This window comes from Teleopsis dalmanni, chromosome 1, assembly GCF_002237135.1.
Source record: "Teleopsis dalmanni isolate 2A chromosome 1, ASM223713v2, whole genome shotgun sequence".
Taxonomy (NCBI): Eukaryota; Metazoa; Arthropoda; class Insecta; order Diptera; family Diopsidae; genus Teleopsis; species Teleopsis dalmanni.
The window spans coordinates 113,434,605-113,459,722 of record NC_051846.1 but is presented as its reverse complement, the minus strand read 5'-3'; the positions used below and the strand labels follow the sequence as shown (position 1 = coordinate 113,459,722).

At 30.7% G+C, this 25,118-nt stretch overlaps 1 protein-coding gene across 3 annotated transcripts; it reads left to right on the top strand.

Annotated features, from left to right (window-relative positions):
- Positions 1-542: 542 nt before the first annotated feature.
- On the top strand, positions 543-24,901 carry LOC119684217. 3 transcript variants are annotated; one of them, XM_038098232.1, is made up of 9 exons: positions 815-1,220; positions 7,812-7,964; positions 8,173-8,428; positions 21,458-22,233; positions 22,293-22,391; positions 22,456-22,560; positions 22,613-23,386; positions 23,444-23,503; positions 23,570-24,901. In XM_038098232.1, the coding sequence occupies exons 3-9, from the start codon at positions 8,303-8,305 to the stop codon at positions 24,432-24,434; spliced, it is 2,805 nt and encodes a 934-aa protein (XP_037954160.1). In that variant the 5' UTR covers positions 815-1,220; positions 7,812-7,964; positions 8,173-8,302; the 3' UTR covers positions 24,435-24,901. The 3 variants fall into 3 exon arrangements, with proteins under 3 accessions (XP_037954143.1, XP_037954160.1, XP_037954152.1); XM_038098224.1 differs by having other exon boundaries at positions 7,812-7,968; XM_038098215.1 differs by lacking the exon at positions 815-1,220 and adding an exon at positions 543-641 and having other exon boundaries at positions 7,812-8,428.
- The last annotated feature ends 217 nt before the right edge of the window (positions 24,902-25,118 follow it).

The window sequence follows — 25,118 nt, the reverse complement described above, 5'->3', positions numbered from 1 at the left end:
ATCACACCTGATGCCTCAGTAATTCTCTAACTCGATAACGAAGTAATCACCTAAAGTGTCTAAATACACGTTTTAATAAAATAAAACTGATTATTGAAATATGTTTACATTAATATATGTATATGTATTGTATATTAATAATACAAGTTGGAGTTAGTACATTCAAATTTTATTAACGATTTCGAAATAAATAGGTTTAATGTTTAAATTTCATTTGTTCAGTCACATTATTGTAATTTAATATAACTATAAATGGTATCAATAGAGAAAGAGTAACTTTTTATTATAAATAAATTAGTAATGAATATAATACGAAACAACCGCGAACTTTTTATGGAAAGAAGAGTTTCGGTTACGGTCGTAACGAAACGAATCGATTTCGTTTTCGTTTTCGGCGTCACCGATTTCTTCTTCGTAAATATATTCTAGTTAAGAAACCGTTCATGAGTACATCGCCCATGTGTGTGGAATAAATTCGTCAGTACAAATATACCAGCAAATGCAGTAAATGAGACAATAAGAAATTAATTAATATATTATTTTTAATTTTTTTTAGTTACTTTTTATTCATGCATATGAACTATTTCATGGGAACCTGCGTAAATAAAACAGTTCTTTTAATAAATATAACAATACAAAAAGTGTGTATAACATGTTTTCTGTAAAAAAGTAATCGAATTTATTTTAATTGATACTTATTATAATTATTTGTGTTATTATCTGAATAAGGATAAAAAAATTGTATTCGGCTGTGTATTAAATTCTTATTGGAAGCTACTCTCTAAATTATGGATATAATTATGTGGTGTAGAATGAGCAAAAATCTATAGAGCAATATGTACATAAACAGAGTTTTAAAGAAAGATATTAATACTCTAGATTAAATATAAACATAATTTTACCCAAGCACACAGCACTTAATTTATTTCATTCGCTCTCTTTAAACGCATTCTGCTTCTTTTAGCCACAAATGCGAACGCTGTTGATGGGCTAAAATCAACAGTTCTGTAGTTGCGCTGCGATTGTCGAGGCGTGTTGTCGTTTTTCGGTGGAGCGTGTGCTTTATATTCTTAATGAGACTGAAACTTATGGACCAGTAGATTAAATTCAGTGTTTTGTTGTTTTTTTCACGTTGAAATATGCTTTAATTAAAATTACAAGTGTGCACATGTACAGACATTTTGCAACGAATTAAGTGGCGAATAATTAATTAATTAATTGTAAGTTTAAAAATTGAGAGAAACAAAATTATTTTTGTCATTGTATGAATAAAACAAATCCAAATCTGTCTTACATAAATACCTTAACGGATCAACTAAAATCATAAAGCAAGAATATATACATACGCATATCTGCGTATACAGTATGTATGTATGTATGTATATATGTATCTATGCATGTATGTATGTATTAATGACACCAGATAAATGGCCGGCATTCGAATTTTCTATATTTTCAAATTAGCACAAGTAATTTATTTTTAAAGTATTTTGTGGAGTGCTCGCATAAATCGACTATATACAATATACAATACCAACAATAAAAAGCTAATTTATTTAAACATTAACAAAGAAAATGCATTCCAAGTTTTTAATCAATTGCAACATCAGTTTAAAATATTAAACGAATTATAATGAAAAACTTGTACTCCGAATGAAAACTTAAAATGAGAGCAGCGTCTCTGCAGCAAATAATCACTTTAAAATGAAATAATGAAAAATTATTTTTTATTCAATGCAAAACAAATCAAATCAAATTTTATAATTCGGTTTCTTGCTCAAGCCACACATTTAAACAAATACCAACGAACTATTTCCCTTGAAGTGTTTGCTTTTTGTTTTTGTATGTACGGATTTTTTTTCGTTTTCTTCTTCCTCTTTTTCAAACAACAAAAGTCGTTAGTTCACTTTTCATAAATTCTTTCTTCGCATAATATTTTTAACATTTTTATTTTGTTTTATTTTATGGTTTTATTTGAAATTTAATTAAATTTAATTTGATTTCGCTTCGATGTGTGTGTGTGTATATATATATATATATGTGTGTACGTGTGACAACAACTGTGCTGTTTGTTTCATTTCGTAAGAGAAAGAAGCATTAAAGTCTGCTGACTCTCGCATTAAATACATTTGCGGAAGTCCTGTGTTTTACAAAATAATGAATATAAATTAAAGGAATTACATATATCATAATAAGAACGAAAGAAGTACAAATAATTAAATCATTTAAGGTTAGAAAATACACAAATATTTTTATTGATTTAATTGCAATCGATAAAGGACTGACGAATTCACTCTTGAGCTGAAGTTTTAGTCAGTCATGATAACACAGCAATCATCACTACAACTAATACTATGCTATATAGATACAGTGGCTCTCATCTTATTTCATCCAACACTGCTTTAAATTTTCAAAACACTGTGTCTTAAAATTGAATTAGAAAACAATAAAGTTTTTAATGTAAGTGAGGAAAACGTAATAAATGATACAAAGTACATAAAATTTGTTTTTGTTTCGCTCAAAGGGGAAAAACCCGATCGCGTAACAGAATTATAGTTCACAGCTTATTTTATCCAAATAATCATTTGCACTTAGTCGCCAGTATGTCGCGCTGTGCAACGGGATTTTCTTTTCCGTAATATTTTTAATGTATTTCCAACCAAATGTAATAAATTTTTTGTGTGATTTTGGACGTGCAACGGTAAATAAGTAATTTTTTAAAAATTGGAACGACGCACTACAATTGAGCAAAGAGAATTGGTTCTAACCCATTTTAAGGATGGTCAACCTCAGCGGAAATTTGCGGAATCCGTTAATTTGAGTCGCTCCACTATGCAAAGCATCATTAACTGCTTTGTTCGTGAGAATAGGACTCAAAATATGGGCAGAAGCGCACCACATAAAATTTTCAACGCAGCTGACATGCGACATATTGCTAGAAAAATCAAAAGGAATCTAAAATTAAATGCTACTGATATAGTCAAGAAGGTACGGATAGAACTAGGCAAGACTACTTTCGGGAGTGTTTCCACACTCCTACTTTAATGGTCGAGTAGCTAAAAAAAACCCTTTATAAGCAAAAAAAATCAAAGCAGTCGACTTGCTTAAGCTAAGGAGCATACCTACAAAAAATTAAACTTTTGGAACAACGTCATATTCTCAGACGAGTCTAAATTCAATATTTCTAGCTCAGATGGCATGACTTACGTGTAGCGCAAGCCTAATACTGAGTTCAAAAAAGAAAATTTAAAAGCTACAGTAAAGTATGCTGATGGAAGTATTATGGTTTGGGCCTGTATGTCAGCCGTCGACGTTGGGAATCTGGAGTTTATTCATGGTAACATGGACAAAACAATGTACCTCTACGTTTTGAAAAAAAATTTAGTCCAGAGTGCAGAGTGAAACTTGGAATTCCTGAAACATTTCGCTCCTACCAAGACAACGATCCAAAACCAAACCGGGTTTGTACAGTCTTGGTTGATTTGGAACTGCCCACATCTGATGACTCCGTCGGCACAGAGCCCAGACATAAATTTCATTGAAAATTTATGGGCAATGTTGGAACAAAACATTCGGCAATATACTGTTTTCAACAAAGAAGACTTAAAAAAAGCTAGTTTACAAGAGTGGATGAAAATTGCTCCAGAAATAACCCAAAAACTAGGTTGTAGGTTGAATGCCGAAGAGACTAGACGAAGTGAAAGGGTATCATACCAATTATTGACTTTGTACCATTTAACAGCATTAAATATATGTTGCAATTCTGTTACTAACATTTGCATTATGAGAACTCTGAAAGTAATTAATGTAGAGAAATTGTTTTTGGCAATCCCACTACTTACTCCACCATGACCGATTAGTTAAATCTGCCACAATGTCTGAATCTACAAACATAAATAATATCATCTCTTAAAATGTGTCTATTAAATAATGAAAACTTATTAAATTCCTAAGTCATTATATCTGTAGTACGTTGCCATTACATATAATTTCAAAGGATTTCATTTATGTATTTTTATTTAATAAAAGGAAAGAATATTGGCCTCTTCAGAAACTACTAAATCATCTACAGAATTTTTAATATTATATTAATCAGTTATTTAAATAAAGTATTTTTAAATTGAAATATGAGTTTTGTTTGATTAAATAAATACCATGGCTCTACTTTGAATTTTTTGCGACAATCTCTGACGTCACTTTTATTTATTTATTACTTTGATTATATTACGTTGACAAATTATTTCAAACTCGCATTTAAATTATGGGATGCAATTTGATTTAATTAGCTTAAGAGAAACTCTTCTGTAAAATGCAGAAAAAAAATTTTTTATTCGCGTATAGAAAGGGACTTCATCCATTGTATTGGCTTTAAGTCATATAAAAATCTTACTTTCTAAATATGAGAGAATTTTGATTCACCACTTATGGATTAATTCTGTCAATGTGCGCCGTCCTTTCAACTTGATTAAGAAAATTTAGATAAGAAAATTTATTCTAAACAATTATTTCTCTGGTTCGGATTGGAGCAATTTAACTGGTTGGTATGGTTATGAACAGTAGTTTCAGAATTGTGTTCTCTTTGTAGCTGATTTCAATTTATACCGAGAAAATCTAAAAGTTTTAAGCAGTGCTAGGGATCTAAAGTAGATTGAATATTTTAAATGTAGCAATTGGAAGTTTAGTCATACATTAGATTTTTTATTAGCTCGACTGCATTGAACATAGTATAACGCCCTGCTCCAAACTACGTAAGTAATATGTCCTATAAATCGCAAATAAAAGCCTTCATGGTTTGCTCTTATAGTACAAATGGCAGAGTAACAGAAAAATCCGAATCTTAATTTAGAAGCTTCGTTTATATTGCAATAAAATTTTTAAGTATTTCTAATAAGGCGAAGACGTCAATTAAACGAACGCACAAAACAGGCTTGCAATGGAACCGGAGATAAAGCTACACACACACAGATGCACTGATTTAATGCTACACATGCACACCAAGGGGGAACAAACAAAATACCATGAGAAGTGCATTTGCATTATAAGCCAACAAAGCGATAGAGGCGAAATGGTAAACAAAAATGTGTTTCTGGCAGTTTTCTTTTTGTTTATTTTTCTCAGTGGAAATCATTCGTACCAGAAGAAGCGCAGATCTGCAAGACGCTCATGCTCGGAAAAGAACATGCAATGGCAACAGGCTGAATGTGACGGGACGCATTCGCTAACGCTAAAACGTAGAAAAATATAATTGAATTCTACATGCTCGTGAATTTATGTAACATTCCTGTTAAAAGAGATGCAACGTAGCACATTGTAGAAGAAAATTTCGCTTTAACTTTTAACATATTTTTCCGCTCGCTCTGCAATTTGTGTGTTACCAACCAGTAAGTGGTTAGTTCAGTTTACTCGGTAAGGTTTATTTCGTTTACTCCGTTTTAGTTGAATTTATCGCTATTTCAATTTTGAGTTAGCCTAGGTCAGGGCTACCACCTTTAAGGTGAATGAACGAGGAAAAAAATTGTAAATTTTTATTTTCTTAAATCCTTGATAATAACTAAGTTTTAGGTACATATATTATGTTAATTCCTTGAAGTTGTCGCTAACGACTTTATGCACAAATGTCCAGTAATCGTTTTTATAAAGTTAATTTTTTCTTAATCAGAATAACTTATTTATTCCAACTTTTATTATACAAATTATTTGAAATTTTATATTTTTTTATTTAACTAAACTTGAAGACAGTTTCAATGATCTGAATTAATTATTTTATATATATTATACGTATGTACATACTTGTAATATATGTATACATATAAATGTAACATATATACTAATGTTGGAATAAGTAAATTAGATTAAATGTTCATCAATTGGTTAGTAGATACTTTGCCTAAAAATGTCCGGTCTCACAGTGAATTGGGAAGGCTTTAGATGGGTGTGTTTAATTGTCATTGGAGCAATTCACATGTTCTTTTGCAAACTTCAGATTATCAGCCACAATTGACTTTGATAAGAATTAAATAATTAAATCAGAATTAACAATAGACCAAACAAAATAGAACCAATATTAAGTTTAGCATTAATTTATTATCCATTATTAAATTATTAATAATAATATACAAATGTCTAGTGCAATAGAGAAATGTGCTTTTAACTTATTTTGTGACTAGTCGCATTTGTGGAGCTCAATATCTTGACAAAACTAAATGAAAAATTCGATTAAATTACACATTTTGTTTGTGTTTAAAATATTTTTAAATATAGAACTCCATTATTTTTCATGTTCAACCATCAATTTAATCGAAGGAACAATTTTTGTATTTCCATGCTAACGAGCAAACAGGTCTGGTCCTTGTTTATTTAAGTGTGTATTTTCATAGTTACATGTAAAGGTAAGAGACACTCTCAGTAATGTTAAGTGCTTTTGTTGCATCACAGGAAAAGAAAAATCAAATTTACTATCAGTTCGAAAAGAGAATGTGAGAGAGAGAAGAGTAGAGAAGAGAAGTTTATCATAAACTTAAGTGCTCTTTGTTGATTTAATTTATACACTTGTGTTTCGTTTTATGGTTTCAATTTTACACTTGCTTTGTTGTTGCTTGAGTTCTTATTGGATTCGTATGCTTTAATAATGAAATATTAAAGACATAAGGCAAAAACAACGCAACCGAAACTATTGTGGCAACAACAAGAATTATTATAGGTAAGCTATATATCTGCTTGCTTGTGCACACGTACATGTACATCAACTCTTATTTACGATTATGTACATATATTGCTTTTTGCTATTTGTGGCCCGAGTTCACTTAAAATTGTACATTTTTGTTTGCTTCAACACATATTTAATGTGCTCGGTATTTGTTCCATCCATGCCGTATACCGGCGACCACGAAAATTATGTTCCCAACAATTCGTTTAATTTTTTATTTAACTAAATTTATTCGTTTCGTTTAATATTTTTTTTTTATCTGTCTTTGCTCTCAAATTGTTTTTCTTTGCTAGTTTTTTATTATTTCAAGCATTTTCTTATTATTTAAATTTTCTATGCGAAGTTTGTTTCAGTTTCTTGACTTGGCATTATAAGCTGTTATTATTGTTGTTGTAAGCTACAATTTATAAATGTAGTTGACGTAGTCGTTTTCGTCGTTGCCGTTGCCGTTGCCACCGACATAGACATCTACGTTGGAGGTGACGACGACGACGATGACGCCAACAGCGATGGTAACTAACTTTGTTTAATGCAAATACAAATATACATATGTATTTATGGATGTGCGAGAAGAAAAGAGTCAGTCAAATTGTTGGCGTAAAGTGGAGAACTAGTAATTCTCTATTAGTTCTGCTTCGGAAAATATTAGGTGAGTGGGATGGGAAGCGCAGTCGGAAATTTTCTTTTAATTCAACTGAAATGCTTTAATTTATGCTTAAATAATTGAAATTTTGAATGCAACGGCGGTGACAGTGTGGACGTTGACTGAGATCGCTGCAGCGAAATAAATCCATTTCGTTCTTTGAGAAATAATGCAACGAATGGTGCTTATATTTATAAATTTTCTTCTTCTTGCGCTCTTATACATGTTCAATATTTTTATATTTTCTTAAGTTCTTAATATGTATGTTTGTCGCATTGTGCTTCCTTTTATTGAAATTATGTAGTTTGTCCTATTATTCCGTTTATTTCGACTTCACAAGTAATGCTCACATGTTTATATGTACGTATGTGCGTAAATTTATGGTATAAATTTTATTATATTTCATTTAAAAGTTTTGTGAAAATATTAAAGTTTTTTATTTTCTTTTTATGTATTTTTCAGTTGTTGAGAATCACTCGTTAAGTTCGCACGCTCGCTGGATTGATTGCATTCTCGTTGATTTGAGTTTCGTTGACTCAGCGCCAGTCGAGAGATTTGCTATGATTTCGAAAACATAGTCTTCGAATCGCGCATATCGAAACAAAGTTGATATTGGTTGGTGAGGAACATTTTAGGTTTTAATAGAAGAGTTACAAAAGAATGCATACATCATCTACCTATATACATATATGTATATGTGTATGTGTATGTGTATTCGCTGTTTAGTACAATATTGGAAGGCTGACAAATTAGTTGCATATGCAATTATTACAATGCAACCTAGATTGTTTAATTAAGACATTTTTGCTCTCCACTACCCTAGGGACCACCTAAAGAAGGAACGCACTCAACTTTTAAATATATATCCCCCAGTTCACATGAAAGCAAGAAGCCAACCACGCAATAGGCTTTGATCGTCATTCCATATCGCAGATGCATTCATCAAGACCAATATGGACGCCAATAATCCACAATTGTGTCGCATTTGTATTTCGTCGAGTTCCAGCTGTACTCAAATGATATCTATATTCGGAGAAGACTCTTTATGGCGGAAAATTACGACTTTTGCAGATGTCAAGGTATTTATTTCTATTAATTTCAACGAGTTATTCATTTAGATATTACCGCTGAATTATGATTTGTTTTGTACACTGATCGGATGTGGTAGGCATAATAATGACATAATAGTTTGAATATGAATCTTAGTATCTGAATTTTTTGAATTTAACTATTTAACTTAAAACTTATCAGGAAAATTTAAGTTTCGAGCGTAATATGTTACTACTTAAATAAAGTAGAAAAATTTAATTATCTTCATTTCAAAAGGCGAATGCCTGGTTCCTTTTTTTTAGGAGTCTGACTGGTTTTTATCCATTCTATTCGTTCGCAGTAAATTGCGACTACATGAAAATATTCTCATAATACTTTCTGATTATTCCATAAAATAATTATAACTGTTATCATTCGCATTTAAAATAAAATTCAAAAATTAATAATTAAATTTGCTTTATATTATATTCATCAAAAATAATTATTATCATTTGCCTTAACATAAAGAGTTACGTTTGCTTTCTGTTTTTGTGTTGTATAGTTTTGTATACAAAAACAAAAAACTAAAACAAAATCTAAATCTTTACGAGCACCAACCTTTTAATACATTTTGTATAAAATAAAAAAAAACCACTACCTTTATTTTTTCGTTTTTAAAAATATCAAATAGACCAGTGTGAATGAATTATATTTTATTTTCAAAAATAAGAGTTATTCTTGATTTTTATATTTATAAGGCAAAAAATAACAATTATTTGTGCGTTTTAAAATAAAAGGCAGAGTGTATGAGTTATTTCTGGGTGAAAAAATAATAATAATAATTATTTTTAAAAAATATAATATAAAGTATGGTAAATTTAATTATTATTTTTTGAGTTTTAATTTAAAACTCTCATATATAAAAATCAGGCATAATATTAAGAACAAAAGTTGTTATAATGATAACTATATATGTACATGAACATGATTTTAGACAACTCTTTGTTGCTGCTTTTTTGTCAACATTTTTGAAATAACTGTTATTTTCGGTCCCTTCTAATTATCTAATTATTATATTGAATAATACAAAACTTTTTTAATTTATTGTTTAAAAGTTTAGTGCTGATGATATTTTGGCTATAATCTAGTCTTCAGGGTGGCTATGTAAGTTCGGTTATTAAAACAATAAATTAAAAAACAAATAAATGTTTTATATTTTACAAACTATTGAAGTTCAGTGTGGTACATTATGGCGTATTTTGAGATTTGGCGCCCTGGGCTTATAAAGAAACTAAAAATATTTAAAAAAAAGACATATAAAAGAATAAACATAATTTATAAAATATTTACATTTAATGTGATGTAAAACTTTTTTAACTTTAATATAGTTAATCTTTTAACTATGCTTCTGTAATATGTATTTGAAAAAACACATAAGTTTTTAAGAGGAGGTATTGTCATGAAACCCACCACTGCATTTTTTTAAACAACGAATCAAAGTTAGTGTGGTTAGAACCATGTTACACAAATAGTCACATCACAATTGCCAATTTCGTATTTCTACTACTATTTTAATACTTTTTGGTTGTGTCCAAATATGAAAACTTTAATCATACTTACTCCCAGAAGGCACTTATTCTGACATTTGTATCTGAGTAATATTGTTTTGATCACCGTGACAAACCACACATACCCTCGTCACCGTGACCAAATTTAAATCGAAATTTCTTGATTCTCGAGTGGTTCTAAATTTTTTTAAATTTACTTTTTAATTTAATTTATTTTTATTCATAGTAGCTTCATTATTCCAATTAGATAGAAAATTGATTAAGTTATTTTGAACCCCAAATTTCAAAAACTAAAAACACGTTTTTAAAAATATGTGTAATAAAAAAATAATGTTTTATCAAATAATTTTTCTACTGAATTTTATATATAAATAAATATTGTTGTGAATTGTGATTTAATGAAGTTGGTAACAGCTACTATCTTAACTCATTCCTTTGGGTGGTTTAGTAGGGTGTTTCAAAATGGTTTCAGAATGCAGTCATTTAGTTCTTTTATACTCAAATGGAACACAGTGTTTAAGCTTATGCTGAAATATTGTTATCAAGGCGACAATTAACCACAAAGCAAATAGAGTCACAAAGTTCCTTACATTAAAATAAAAGAACAAAAAAAACTATTCTATTAAAATAATCAATTAAGTATTGGTTTGATATATTTATTCTTTATATTATTCACAAAAAATTCTCAACAACAAAAATTCTGTCAGCCCATATCTTTCCCATTGATGCATCACATTAAGCAAAGTAGGTAAAGTGAATGAAAGATAATATTTATTTCATTAGCTAAGAAAGTCGTTTTATTTCCAAATTTCTCGTAATTGTGTACAGAAAGTTGGATATATTACAACCAGCTAGACGGATTGATAAATGCAGGTATCTAGCCAATATTAATGTTGAAAGTGAGTGAATTTTAACTTTAAGATTGGATCTGGATGAGCCTGAATAGAACCACATTTGGTATTCTGACCACATCTGCTATTTTTGTCTTATTGTCCAATGTCCCATTACAATTAATATAATCGTATATATTTCAGACTTACTCCTATGGATCAAGTTACAGACTCCATATTTGGAGTATATAGGCCATGTCGCACTTGAGCTAATTGCCGAAGAAATATTAGCCCTATTTTTGTGATTGTATTTTAGTTTTAGTCTGTGGAGTCTGTTTAGTCTTTAGTCTGGCTGGCAGAAGCAGAAGTCTCGTTATAAGAGACTAAGTTTGCCCCCAAATTCTGGTTTAGACTCTGCGCTTTGATTCCATGTTTAGGAACCCAAACCAGAATTACTTTAAACTGCTTTTAATAAGTTAAAAAATCGTCTTCTCTCCTATACTTTAATTTAGTAATGCTTTGATAGTGAAACTATAAGAGATGCAGACTGTCGAAATAGTTATGTGAATTGTCTGACTGTCAGTGCGAATATAGACTTCCGTTTTCTAGAAGTCATGTTCGCAGCATCAGCACAGACTCTGCCCGAAATATTTAAGTCCCACTCTGCTTGTGGCACAATAGTAAGCGAAGTATATCATTAAGTGCGCTAGTGAAGGTCGATCTCAACGCATGATGAAGTTACTCCCCCGCATACTGATCTTTGCAATGTGGCGAGCCTTTTAATAATGCACTGTTTATTCAACGAGAGCCACTAAAGTAGGCATCCGTATTTTAGAACTGATTGAACGTTGGTGGTTTATAACCAGAGAATTATTTTAAGCTGCAACCCCCAGACCTTATCATATATCCTTTTGCATACATAGAAAGCCACACATGCTCTGTAAAATCTTTTGTCAATATTGGGTAAGTTTTGTTGGAGATAATTTTGATTTTTATAATTTTATAATTGACTCTCTTTTCATCTTATAATATTAATACATACGAAGGTCACTATCTATATACTTGTCGTTGAAAATTGCTGTATTGTTTCGCGAAGTATTCTCCTTTATGATTAATACACTTGCATGCGTTTGAACTATTTGTCAATGCATTTTCCCAAATTTCTTCAGACACCTCTAAAACATGCTTTCTAAATGTAACAAAGACTTCTTCCGCTGACGAAAATCATGAGAGTTGTCAACGCAATTTATTCTTGATGTTCGGGAACAAGAAGAAATCATTGAGTGCCAAATCAGGACTGTACGACGAATGAACCATCAATTCGATTTTTTAAATGTTTAAATAGATGGTTCTTGGCCGAGATGTGCGAGCATTGTCTTGATGGTGAATTAACCGAATGCGCTTAATTGCTTTCCGTATATCACTGAAGACTTCCGGGAAATTAATGGTTGTATACCATTCGGAATTTATCATATTACGTTCCGGTAATAATACTCGTAAAGTTGCCACAGTTTTTTCGAAAAAACAAGCGACCATTTGTTTCAAAGCGGATTTGTTGGATTTTGAAACACCCATACAGTCGGCTGCTGTTAACGTTCCGGCTCATACGCATATATCCATGTTTCGTCACCTATTACAATCTTATATACTAGTACGTCCTTTGAAGCACTACCACTGTACTTGAGCATTTGTGTGCACCATTTGACACGAGCATCTTTTTGATGTTTTGTCAAATAATGGGAGATAAGGAATCCAACGGAAACAAACCTTTCTCACGGCTAAATGATCGTCCATATGTTGTATATGCTGATGGTTCCACCTGAACCTCAATCTTACAGTATGTCACATGACGATCTTGCAATATCAGTTTTTACACAGCATCAATGATTTCCGGCACAACAACTGATTTTGGACGACCTTCACGAATTTCGTCAGAAAGCAAACTGCGACCACGATTAAAATCATAGTACCAGCATTTCACAGTGACACAGAATGGAGTTTCATCGCCAAATATGGACGTAAGTTGATCGATGCATTCTTGTTTTGATAATCCACGTCGAAAGTAGTAATAATTCATCACACGAAAATTTTCTCGCGTTAATTCTTTTTTTTCCCCTACCACTCAATTTACAAATCACTATAAATAACGCAAATAACACTTTTTTGATAAAAAGTCTAAGGTAGGTTATGTTTAATAACGTTAAACTTTCATATGGATGATGACATCTGACAACAATCAGTGTTGCCAAAGCTCAAAATATAAATAATGACCTCCGTATAGTCGTTAGGAGGGTAGCTATCGCCCTATACGACGCCCCCTTGGTCAATCTAATTTTGATTGAGCGGCTGAAAGAAGAGAATACATTGACTTTTAATAAACGATCACTCTCGTATCTATCCATTTTTTAGTGACAATAGACCCAAAAATTTAAATATCAGCAGTTGGAAACTATGTATACCTTATCTGTCTCAATATTATCCATTATTAGTGTATTTATTTATTATTTATTTAATAAATTTAAGAGCAATTTTTTGCAAAATAAGTTATTAAAAACCGATTCGACAAAAATTTTTTTAACCCTACCTATTCAATATTCAATACTGCTCTTGTAGTTATTGTACCTCTTTGAAAAAGTAAAAATACTGGATACAATCGTAATCATCCTAAGAAGAACCTTTTATGCTCTATATAGAATATAGTCTATATATTTTTTGTCAGAATATCCATTTACGATTTTTTATTAGTAAAAGTACTTGGCCTTTTTGGACTAATATTTAAAACCATTTTTATGTAAACTGCACAATGGACATCACATCTAGAATGAAAGTATTGTCATTACAACAAATACACACATATACGGCCTTTTATAAAAATACCTATTAACAAAATATCTGTTAACGAAATATGGAAATATCCGTACAAATAAAATATATATGTAAAATGTTGTGTTAAATGCAACAACGTTGCGCGTATTTAGTAAATACTATTTACATTAAACCTAAACCAAAGCATACGAAAGTACAATAGATACAAATGAGCACATTATTCACTTTTTAAACGTTCAAATGTATGAATATACAAATCTATATACATATGTATGTAATAAGTGAGTATGGGACATATGTACATACATATGTCGATACCGTATGTCGGTACTCGTCTATGCACTATTTGCACGAGTATCTATCTATATATATATATATATATAGATATTTCAAAACAGAAATGTGTATCTAAGTTAAATTTGATTTGTTTGATTAAGATTTCTAAATTATTTTATTATTCTTTTCAATTAGTTGTCGCTCTGTAATTTATGCGTTTGCATTCTTCTCGGTTTCAGTTTCAGTCTCAGTCTCAGTCTCAGTTCCCGCTCTTGATACTCGTTCGTCGGTAAATACCGCTCTGCGCCTTCTTACAAACACAGAAAATGTATAATTTTTATTTTTTATTTAAAATAGTTATTTCGTTTCTGTCCAATTTCAACATTTTTCATTTGTATTTTTTTATGAATTTTACCGTTGGAATTGTGCTGTTTACGGAATTTTTATTTTGAATTTTTCATTTATTAATATTACTTGTATTGTTGTTGTTGTTGTTGTTGTTGTTGTTGTTGGCATTATTTCATTTGTTTGTTTGTTAGTTTGTTAGTTTTTATTAAATGCACAGATACTCGCAACTCGCAACTATGTTCCTGTAGATATTCAGGTATACTCGTCTGTATGCCTTCATATGTGCGAGCGTGAACAGTACAGGTTCATACTTGTTTCAACTTTATTTTGTATCTACAATTATTTAGCTCAATTATGGCATAGTTTTTCGAAAGATATGCCGAGACGCAAGCAAATAACCACAACCGAACTTTCATGAATTTAAAAATGAATAACAAATAAAAATTCATACAAAAGAAAATAAATACATACATATGTACGTAAATAGGTACATATGAATGTAATGTACATATTTTGAATGTAAAATTAATATTAACATTTAATTCGCTCCAAATTAAATAATTTTAATATGTATGTATGTAACCCGCACATGCATACATATCTCTACAAGTAAGTGTGAAAATCGGCTAGATTAGATAATTCATACATTGAAAAGGTACTTAAAAATAGATTCATTTATGATATTAAAAAATAAAAACATAATTTCATTTTATATATTTAATTTATTGAACTTTTTTTTTAATTTTTAGTAAATATCTTTTAAAATCTGCGCTTCATATGAGCGCACCATCTCTTATAGACAATTTTGTTCCAGTGGAATCAGTTGTCAAGCTGAGAGGTTTGAATAGAGTTTGATTAGATTCAGATAGACGGATACCTCTATGGAAATAAATCTCATCAAACTCAAACATGTCAACATTTTGGCAAAGGTGTAAACATTTTACATTTTTATTTATTACAACTGATCTTTTAAGAGTTTTATATGAGTTTTCAGAGAGCACTATATCTTGTATATACATACTATATGTATAACTAAGGAACTGTGAAGCAGTGTTTGATGCAAAACTGCGACTTTAGTGCAACAGTAAGAGGCAATCAGTGTAGTAATCATTTTTTATCTTGTCATAAATACATCCGGAACACTAATCCAATAATAGAACAAATATTATATATACTTGTACAAGTATTACATAGTTCATATTTTATAGTTTTAATAATTATTTAAACTCTTTTCACTTCAAAGTAGTAAGTGGGTTGTACTTAGTATATGATATGGACTATCATGTTATACCATATTTTCACTGCTTACTTAGAAAGTTACTTAAGTAATTTTAAGATTTTGTCGTTTCTATGAGCAAAAGTTATTTATTACATAGGAAAGAACTTTTATGTGTCAGAAAGTTCTTTGAAAGTTTTAATAGAGCTTCTGTTTGTCTAGAAAAATTTTAATCAATATTTCACATAATAAATAAAGTTTCACTTACTAAGTAAGCAGTGGAAACATACTATTAGTCCAAATTTATTATATATTGGCATAATGTTCTTAGGTGTTTTACAAAGGAGCAGAAATAAAAAAAACAATAAGTAATGAATAGAAGGAAATAAAACATGAACCTTGACAGAAAATATCGTTAATCTTATTTAACAATTTTAACTTCTTAACTCTATGTTTATATTAAAGATATACAATTTATTTCGTTGGCTAATATTGCCTCGTAAAATTGTAAACAATAGTTTATATCGTTTTTAATAAAACTGTACATAAATCACATCCTTTCGTCTTCTCCCCTCTTTGCAGGTATTGTCTTATTTTGTCATATCTACTAATTTGCTATTAGGTTCCTGAACTTAATTCAAATCGTACAGCTTTTAATATAGGTTACAGGTCGTCAATGTAAATGTATTCTCAGATTATTAACATATATATACATATATATAACTTCCAACTTTGTTAAGTCGGTAAAAACTGCACCACATAGGTTTTTAATTTTTTTTATTATTGATTATTTCAAAGTTCAAGTCTAGTTTATTTATTCAGTATAGGATCGGAAGCATCAGCATATACAGTCGGAGTCATAAGTCTAAGCGGGCAGTACAAAAACTTTTGTTTAAAAATATTTTCCAAAAAAAATCAATTTACTGGAAACATACTTTATTGTTTTTTTAAAACATTGAATGCACAATCTTTTCGCGAAGTTTCTTTGTATTTGTTCTAAAAACAACCGACATAACGGTACTTTTATCCTAAAAAGTAGCAAAACAAGCGATCAAAAGTCTACAAGCACTTAGTATAAGGCAAAGTTTTAATGTAAAATTCCTGATTTTTTATTCAATTTTAACTAGTTGGGTAATCGTAATGCTTAAGAACTTGCACTAGACGGTTTTTCATCCAAACTACAAGTTTACTAGTATCCTGAGTTATTATTTCGCCCCATTCCTTTAGGATTATGTCTTTCAGATGCTGTTTGGTCGAAATTGAATATTTAAGAGTTTTTCTTTTCAAAAATCCCCATATATGTTCAATTAAAATTTTGTTTATTGTATGCTTCACCTCACTTACGCCATACTAATTTACAGTACAGGTTCATACTTGTTTCAACTTTATTTTGTATCTACAATTATTTAGCTCAATTATGGCATAGTTTTTCGAAAGATATGCCGAGACGCAAGCAAATAACCACAACCGAACTTTCATGAATTTAAAAATGAATAACAAATAAAAATTCATACAAAAGAAAATAAATACATACATATGTACGTAAATAGGTACATATGAATGTAATGTACATATTTTGAATGTAAAATTAATATTAACATTTAATTCGCTCCAAATTAAATAATTTTAATATGTATGTATGTAACCCGCACATGCATACATATCTCTACAAGTAAGTGTGAAAATCGGCTAGATTAGATAATTCATACATTGAAAAGGTACTTAAAAATAGATTCATTTATGATATTAAAAAATAAAAACATAATTTCATTTTATATATTTAATTTATTGAACTTTTTTTTTAATTTTTAGTAAATATCTTTTAAAATCTGCGCTTCATATGAGCGCACCATCTCTTATAGACAATTTTGTTCCAGTGGAATCAGTTGTCAAGCTGAGAGGTTTGAATAGAGTTTGATTAGATTCAGATAGACGGATACCTCTATGGAAATAAATCTCATCAAACTCAAACATGTCAACATTTTGGCAAAGGTGTAAACATTTTACATTTTTATTTATTACAACTGATCTTTTAAGAGTTTTATATGAGTTTTCAGAGAGCACTATATCTTGTATATACATACTATATGTATAACTAAGGAACTGTGAAGCAGTGTTTGATGCAAAACTGCGACTTTAGTGCAACAGTAAGAGGCAATCAGTGTAGTAATCATTTTTTATCTTGTCATAAATACATCCGGAACACTAATCCAATAATAGAACAAATATTATATATACTTGTACAAGTATTACATAGTTCATATTTTATAGTTTTAATAATTATTTAAACTCTTTTCACTTCAAAGTAGTAAGTGGGTTGTACTTAGTATATGATATGGACTATCATGTTATACCATATTTTCACTGCTTACTTAGAAAGTTACTTAAGTAATTTTAAGATTTTGTCGTTTCTATGAGCAAAAGTTATTTATTACATAGGAAAGAACTTTTATGTGTCAGAAAGTTCTTTGAAAGTTTTAATAGAGCTTCTGTTTGTCTAGAAAAATTTTAATCAATATTTCACATAATAAATAAAGTTTCACTTACTAAGTAAGCAGTGGAAACATACTATTAGTCCAAATTTATTATATATTGGCATAATGTTCTTAGGTGTTTTACAAAGGAGCAGAAATAAAAAAAACAATAAGTAATGAATAGAAGGAAATAAAACATGAACCTTGACAGAAAATATCGTTAATCTTATTTAACAATTTTAACTTCTTAACTCTATGTTTATATTAAAGATATACAATTTATTTCGTTGGCTAATATTGCCTCGTAAAATTGTAAACAATAGTTTATATCGTTTTTAATAAAACTGTACATAAATCACATCCTTTCGTCTTCTCCCCTCTTTGCAGGTATTGTCTTATTTTGTCATATCTACTAATTTGCTATTAGGTTCCTGAACTTAATTCAAATCGTACAGCTTTTAATATAGGTTACAGGTCGTCAATGTAAATGTATTCTCAGATTATTAACATATATATACATATATATAACTTCCAACTTTGTTAAGTCGGTAAAAACTGCACCACATAGGTTTTTAATTTTTTTTATTATTGATTATTTCAAAGTTCAAGTCTAGTTTATTTATTCAGTATAGGATCGGAAGCATCAGCATATACAGTCGGAGTCATAAGTCTAAGCGGGCAGTACAAAAACTTTTGTTTAAAAATATTTTCCAAAAAAAATCAATTTACTGGAAACATACTTTATTGTTTTTTTAAAACATTGAATGCACAATCTTTTCGCGAAGTTTCTTTGTATTTGTTCTAAAAACAACCGACATAACGGTACTTTTATCCTAAAAAGTAGCAAAACAAGCGATCAAAAGTCTACAAGCACTTAGTATAAGGCAAAGTTTTAATGTAAAATTCCTGATTTTTTATTCAATTTTAACTAGTTGGGTAATCGTAATGCTTAAGAACTTGCACTAGACGGTTTTTCATCCAAACTACAAGTTTACTAGTATCCTGAGTTATTATTTCGCCCCATTCCTTTAGGATTATGTCTTTCAGATGCTGTTTGGTCGAAATTGAATATTTAAGAGTTTTTCTTTTCAAAAATCCCCATATATGTTCAATTAAAATTTTGTTTATTGTATGCTTCACCTCACTTACGCCATACTAATTTACATCCTTAAATGCTAGAAACACAGAACTTGGATTCGTCGGATTAAACCACATTATTCCAAAACTCCTCCGGCATATCTACGTTACATATTTATTTGCAAAAGCAATGCGCTTCTTTCGATTAATTAGAGATATGTAAGACTTCTTTCGTGCTACTCTTCCATGAATAATTTCTGATCACGGTGTGGACCGAACAGTGCGATCTTCCAAACAAATGTCCAATTTCCCGGTTCGACTTCTCTTACTCCCAAAATTTTATGAAGATTATGTCTTCAATGACGCTTATTTCATTCCGGTGAGACACCATTGCCATTTTTTAGTAAATATTTTAAGCAGAATACAATTTCTTGCAGTTTTATGATTAAATACCACAAAACACAGTAAGACGCAATCCAAATTATCACCAATTAACATTTAAATCGCCATAAAACTGCAGAAATACCAAGTGCTTGTAGCCTTTTGATCGCTTGTTTTGCTACCCTTGAAAATAAAAGCACCGTTATCTCGGCTGTTTTTTGAACACATGCAAAGAAACTTCGCGAAAATATTGTGCATTGAATGTAATAAAAAAAACATAAAACATGTTTCCAATAAATTGATTTTTTTGGAAAATATTTTCAAACAAATTTTTTTGTACTGCCTACTTATAGACTTATGACTTCGACTGTATGTAGTATGAGATTCAAAACTGTTGAGGCCAGGACGCCCGAGTAAGCCAACATCTCAGAATATGGCGGAAAAAATTCATGATTTAGTGATGGAGGTTCGCAAGATCAGTAATGTAGTGATATACATTAAGCTAATCTTAAATAAACGCGATCACAATACTTTACAAAGGTATATATATGGGTGCCGCATTTACTCACTTTCAAAAAGGGTTTGCAAATATTTGAGAGTAATTCAAAAGATTTCAGCATCAGTTTATTACAGCATATGATACAAGGATAAATCAGTACATTCTGGAAATGAAAGAGCAGTCGAGACATTATATTCTCCTTGCGAACATGTTGCAAAAACAGTGAAGACAATTTCATCCATTACCTTCTTCAACTACTACAAAAACTATATTATGCGATTCTTTCAGACCACTTGGATAATGAAACTAATCAAAAAAGTCGCATTTGGAAAATAAATATTTTTTTTTAAAAAGGTATTTTCGAACAGTAGTGAACCACAACAACAAAAAATCATTTTATATTATTTTAATTAATTGTATTTTTTTAATTGTATTAGAAAAATTGGTGGAATTGCGGTATTACGTGCTACCACGTAACGTATTCACCACTCATGGCATCATCTTACTTTTATTCATTTCCTAAAAATAACTTGCTGAAAAGAACTTTTGATTGATATCGGGCATAATCTCTGAACGCAATAAATATGTTGATTTCAAATAATTATATTTTTTAGAGAGCAAAAGAAATTGGAATACCAATGTAGCAAGTAATACCATACAGCTTATGATTAATTTATCACTGTCTTATAAACAGTTCTTGTATGTGGGCAATAAAGAAATTCGTAGTGGAAACTACTTTTTTTCTTCAGGACTAAATATTTGCATTCCCTGTTAGTAAAAACTGTCTTTAGTACGTCTTTCTAAAGTCAATATCATATTATGTGGATTTTGGGATTGAAATGTGTTACGCAGTTCATTACAAATATTGTGCCCATTGCTCAATATAGAACTACATATATCTTTTCCTCTTTTTTAGTGAAATCCCGTAAATTTCTAGAGTTGAAGTCTGCCCTGAGAATTGTGTTTAGCGCAGATTCCATTAAAACTATGGGTAAATTAATTAGACAAAAACTTATCGCATTTTGACGGAACATTTGAGCAGTTGAGGCGCTAGAACAATCAGGGGAGTCGGTAAGATCAGCTTTGTGAGACCTCTTTATTTTCTCTGACTTTAGTTGAACTGAAAGCAGCATTAACAACAGATTATTTATATATATATATTAAAAATTCATTTGCAGTTTGCAGTTTATCTTACATCATACCAAAAAGTAATTGAAACATTTATCAGACATTATTGAAAATTTGCATCCTATTCACAAATAAAAACTTATTGCACTAAATATTGAATATTGAAATATTAGGTTCAACTTTTTATTATTTCAGTATTATAGTGCCTATTTCGTTTATTTGTATCTGACCATTTATATATGATTAAATCTGAGCATATTTTATTCTATATATGTATGTGTATGAATAAACAAAAGATAATTTGCCGGCTAAATACAATTCAATTTTTATTTAATATGTAAAACGTTTTTACGAATCTCACTTTAAATGTCGATTACAGAGAAGCTGTGAGCGTTTATTTTACATAATTAAAAATAATTCAGAAGTATCATTAATATATTCTTTCTTGCGTTTCAGATTGAAAAAGGCGATACTCTTCCTCAGCAAGTGTGCGTTACCTGTGCAAAGAATGCTATTTCGGCATGTCTCTTCAAGAAGAAATGTGAGGATGCAGATAACTTTTTCCGTCAGCAATTGCTTATACAAAAAATTGAGGCGACGTCTGCAGGCGGGCGTGAAGCTTCCAATTATGTACAGGTAGAGAGGGATGTGGGATCAGTAGTGGAAACCACTTCTACCCACCGCAACTTAAATCTGGCAATACAGAGCAAAGAAACAAACACTGAGAAAGAGGAGAGTGACCAGGAAGAAGGCGATAAGATGCCTCTATGTCATGCTGAAATGCATAATGGAATCAATAATGGAAAAATTCCTTTTGATTTTAATTCTATACGTTTGATGCATGAGTATATGCAGCACCAACTGAGTAAAATTACTGAAGCTCATGGTGCGAGCAACAGTGCAGAAAGTGGGAGTGAAGCAGAGGCAGATGATGATGAACCTCTTCCCCTTATACCAGAAATAGAATTAATTACACCATCTGATGATATGAATGCTAATGTAAATGGTAACGACATGGGAAATAATACAACCCCGATGCGTGGTTATCAGTGTCCAAGCTGCTTCCAAATATTTGAAATGAAGCAAATTTTAAAAGCACATATGCAGAGTGTACATGGCACACCTGGACCAGTTTATGAATGCACGAACTGCAGAAAAACTTACTTTTATAAAAGATTCTTAGAGAAACATGTTAGACGTGGACGTTGTGTTAAAAAACGTCGAAATCAAACGTTAGTATTCAAACCGCTTTTACATTCTTAATATCGATTATATTTTTGTTTTCATATAGCCGTCCAATGCAGTGCTCAGATTGTCATGTTCTTTTTCCGACTGGGCATCATCTCGGTTGGCACAAGCGGACTGGTTGTCCTTCTAAAGCTGCTAAAATGTATGAATTACTTAACAATTTAGATTTTGTATTGCATAAGATTCTTATATTTTTTCTTCTGAAGGCCCTTACAACAACTTTTTAAACAAAACATTGTGCAATATAATAACTTTCCCAAACGAATTGGTATAAGAAAACCTGAAAATGCAATATATATACACAACAGAAAGTAAGTATTATGCAAATGAAATTGAATATATTTTTAAACATTTATTTAACAGAGTTATTATGGCTGGGAATAAACGTAAAGGGCGTACTCGCATCAAATTGGATGCTAAGAAGATTGCGTTAGCAAAGCAGTTAATTTTGCGTGAAGCGACCACAACAGTGATTGCCAACGAACTAAATATTTCTCGTACATTTGCTTGGCGATTACGAAAGAGTCTTGTGAATGGTGTAAGCCTTCATGAACGCGTCATTGACCCAAATGTAGAGGATGCCACAGAAATACTTCAAATAAACAACGAACAAAAAATGCAGATTCCAGAATTTCATCAAACTGAAATTGATATTAAAACAGAAAACAATGAAAGTGATAATGAAGAATCTGAGGAACATGAAGACCAAGAAGATCGTGAAGAACATGAAGATCGCGAAGATCGTGAAGTTGATGACGATGATGAGGAGGATATTGCAGAGAGTGTTTCCAATCAAAGTTTTAATCAAAGAAATGAGAAATATCATCAACAAAACAAAGAGTATATCAAAGATAAAGGTAAAGACGATCCTGATGAGAGTGAAGATAACAGTGAAATTGAGTCTGATGAAGAAGAGATTAAAATCAAAGACAAGGTTAATAATTCCCATTTGCAATTAGAACAACAAAAACAGCAACAACAGAAACAACACCGAATCATACAAAATATGCCCGCAAATTTAAAAATTGAAAATATGTCTGAGAACCAGAAAGAGATATCCCATGGGATTGAGGAGAATGTTGTCATATCGCCATTAGCAGCGGCAAACCAGTTTCCGTCTACTGTCACTGCTGTCATGTAATTTTAAAAAGCTTTAACAACAAATATAAATATTTATTGATTTAATTTTTTTAGACATCAACTTCCCGTAAATCTCTCAATTCGGCCCATTTCAACAATGCAAAATAATGAAATGTAAATATATACCATAAGTAACTATCAGAATTATTATTAAATATTTAAGTATTAACTTTATTTTAGAGTAACTGAGAAATGTAATTTCTCAAAAAAACCGCGCAAGCCGAACGTGTTTGTTGACGATGAAAAATATGCTATGGCTAAGACGCTTGTAGCTCAAAACGCTTCCACAATGGAAATCGCTCGCGCGTTGAATGTGTCTCAAATGACAGCATGGAAAGTGCGAGATGCTATTGTTAAAGGAGTGCCACTGTCTTATCGAAATAAAAAAGAAATTCGCGAAGTAGCACAACACGAAACCATTGAAGAGTCTACTGATAAAGGTGCACAAAGACATTTTGATAAAAACCAACAACAACAGCAACAAATTGAACAACAACAACATCTGTTATTGCAACATGAAGAGCAAATTAAACAGCAACAACTACACTTGCTGCATCAAAAATTAGAGCAACAAAAGCATCAGCAATTGCAGCAACTTCAGAAACAGCAACAACTACAACAACAGCTTCAGCAACAAAATCACTTACCGCAAAAAATACATCTACCAGAGCAACAACAATCCTTAACAAACGCAGCATCTAAAGTTGTTCATCCTCGTAGACGTCTGAAAGCAGCTGAGCGTGAAGTGCGAGACAAAGAAATTACACGCGAAATTTTAGATTTAATAAAAGAAGATAGTAATATTCAATATTGGAAGGTTTCAGCACGCTTAGCAGAAAAAGGATTCGCCATATCACCGTCATCGGTGTGTCAGAAATTGAAGTCGATGGGAATACATCGGCGCTGGAAACCTGGTGACAAGCCACCAACTTTAGATATTGAACAATTGAAATCTGCAAATACTAATTCTTCTTCAGCCGATGAAGGATACGAAGCTCAATTAGATTTGAGTGGCGCAAATTTTTTAAATGCCTTCACGCGTTGAAAAACAACGATTTATTTCAAAAATAAAAAAACTGTGTTCGATATAACACTGAAAATCCAGTGCAAATTAGTGCTTCAACATGTTCGACCGTCGAACTGCTCGAGTTCGAGAATACTCGAATTCAAACATTTGGATTCAACACTTCAAATGTTCGAAAATATTTGTGCTCGAACAGCAAATCTGTTTTATCTTTCATCTTTTTTTTTTGTTCCGTTTAATACACGTACCCATAACAACAACTGCTCGAACACCTTATTATGTTCACACATGTTTGATGGTTCGCTATAGTCGACCCAAAAGCCCGAGTACAAATATACTTGATCATTAAAATGTTTCAAGCTTCGATTAACTCGAAAAATATCTGAAGCATTAGTATAAATATTTAGAACTAAATAATTGAAGTATTTTGCTAAGATGAAGCACAAATTTAAAAGCGAATATTATAAATATTTTAAGATAATTTTAAACATTCCATGCTTAATATTGGTTTTATTTTATAGTATAAAGAAATTTAACAAAATATGTTTTAAATAAGGATAAGTTATACCGCGATGGACTCATCATTCCATTTTAAAGAATATCCCTAAATATTTTATTTTATTTACAAATATTATTTTTTAAATTCATAACTCATAATTTTTTGTCAATTAATCCAGAAATAATAACTTTTTAAATATCAAATAA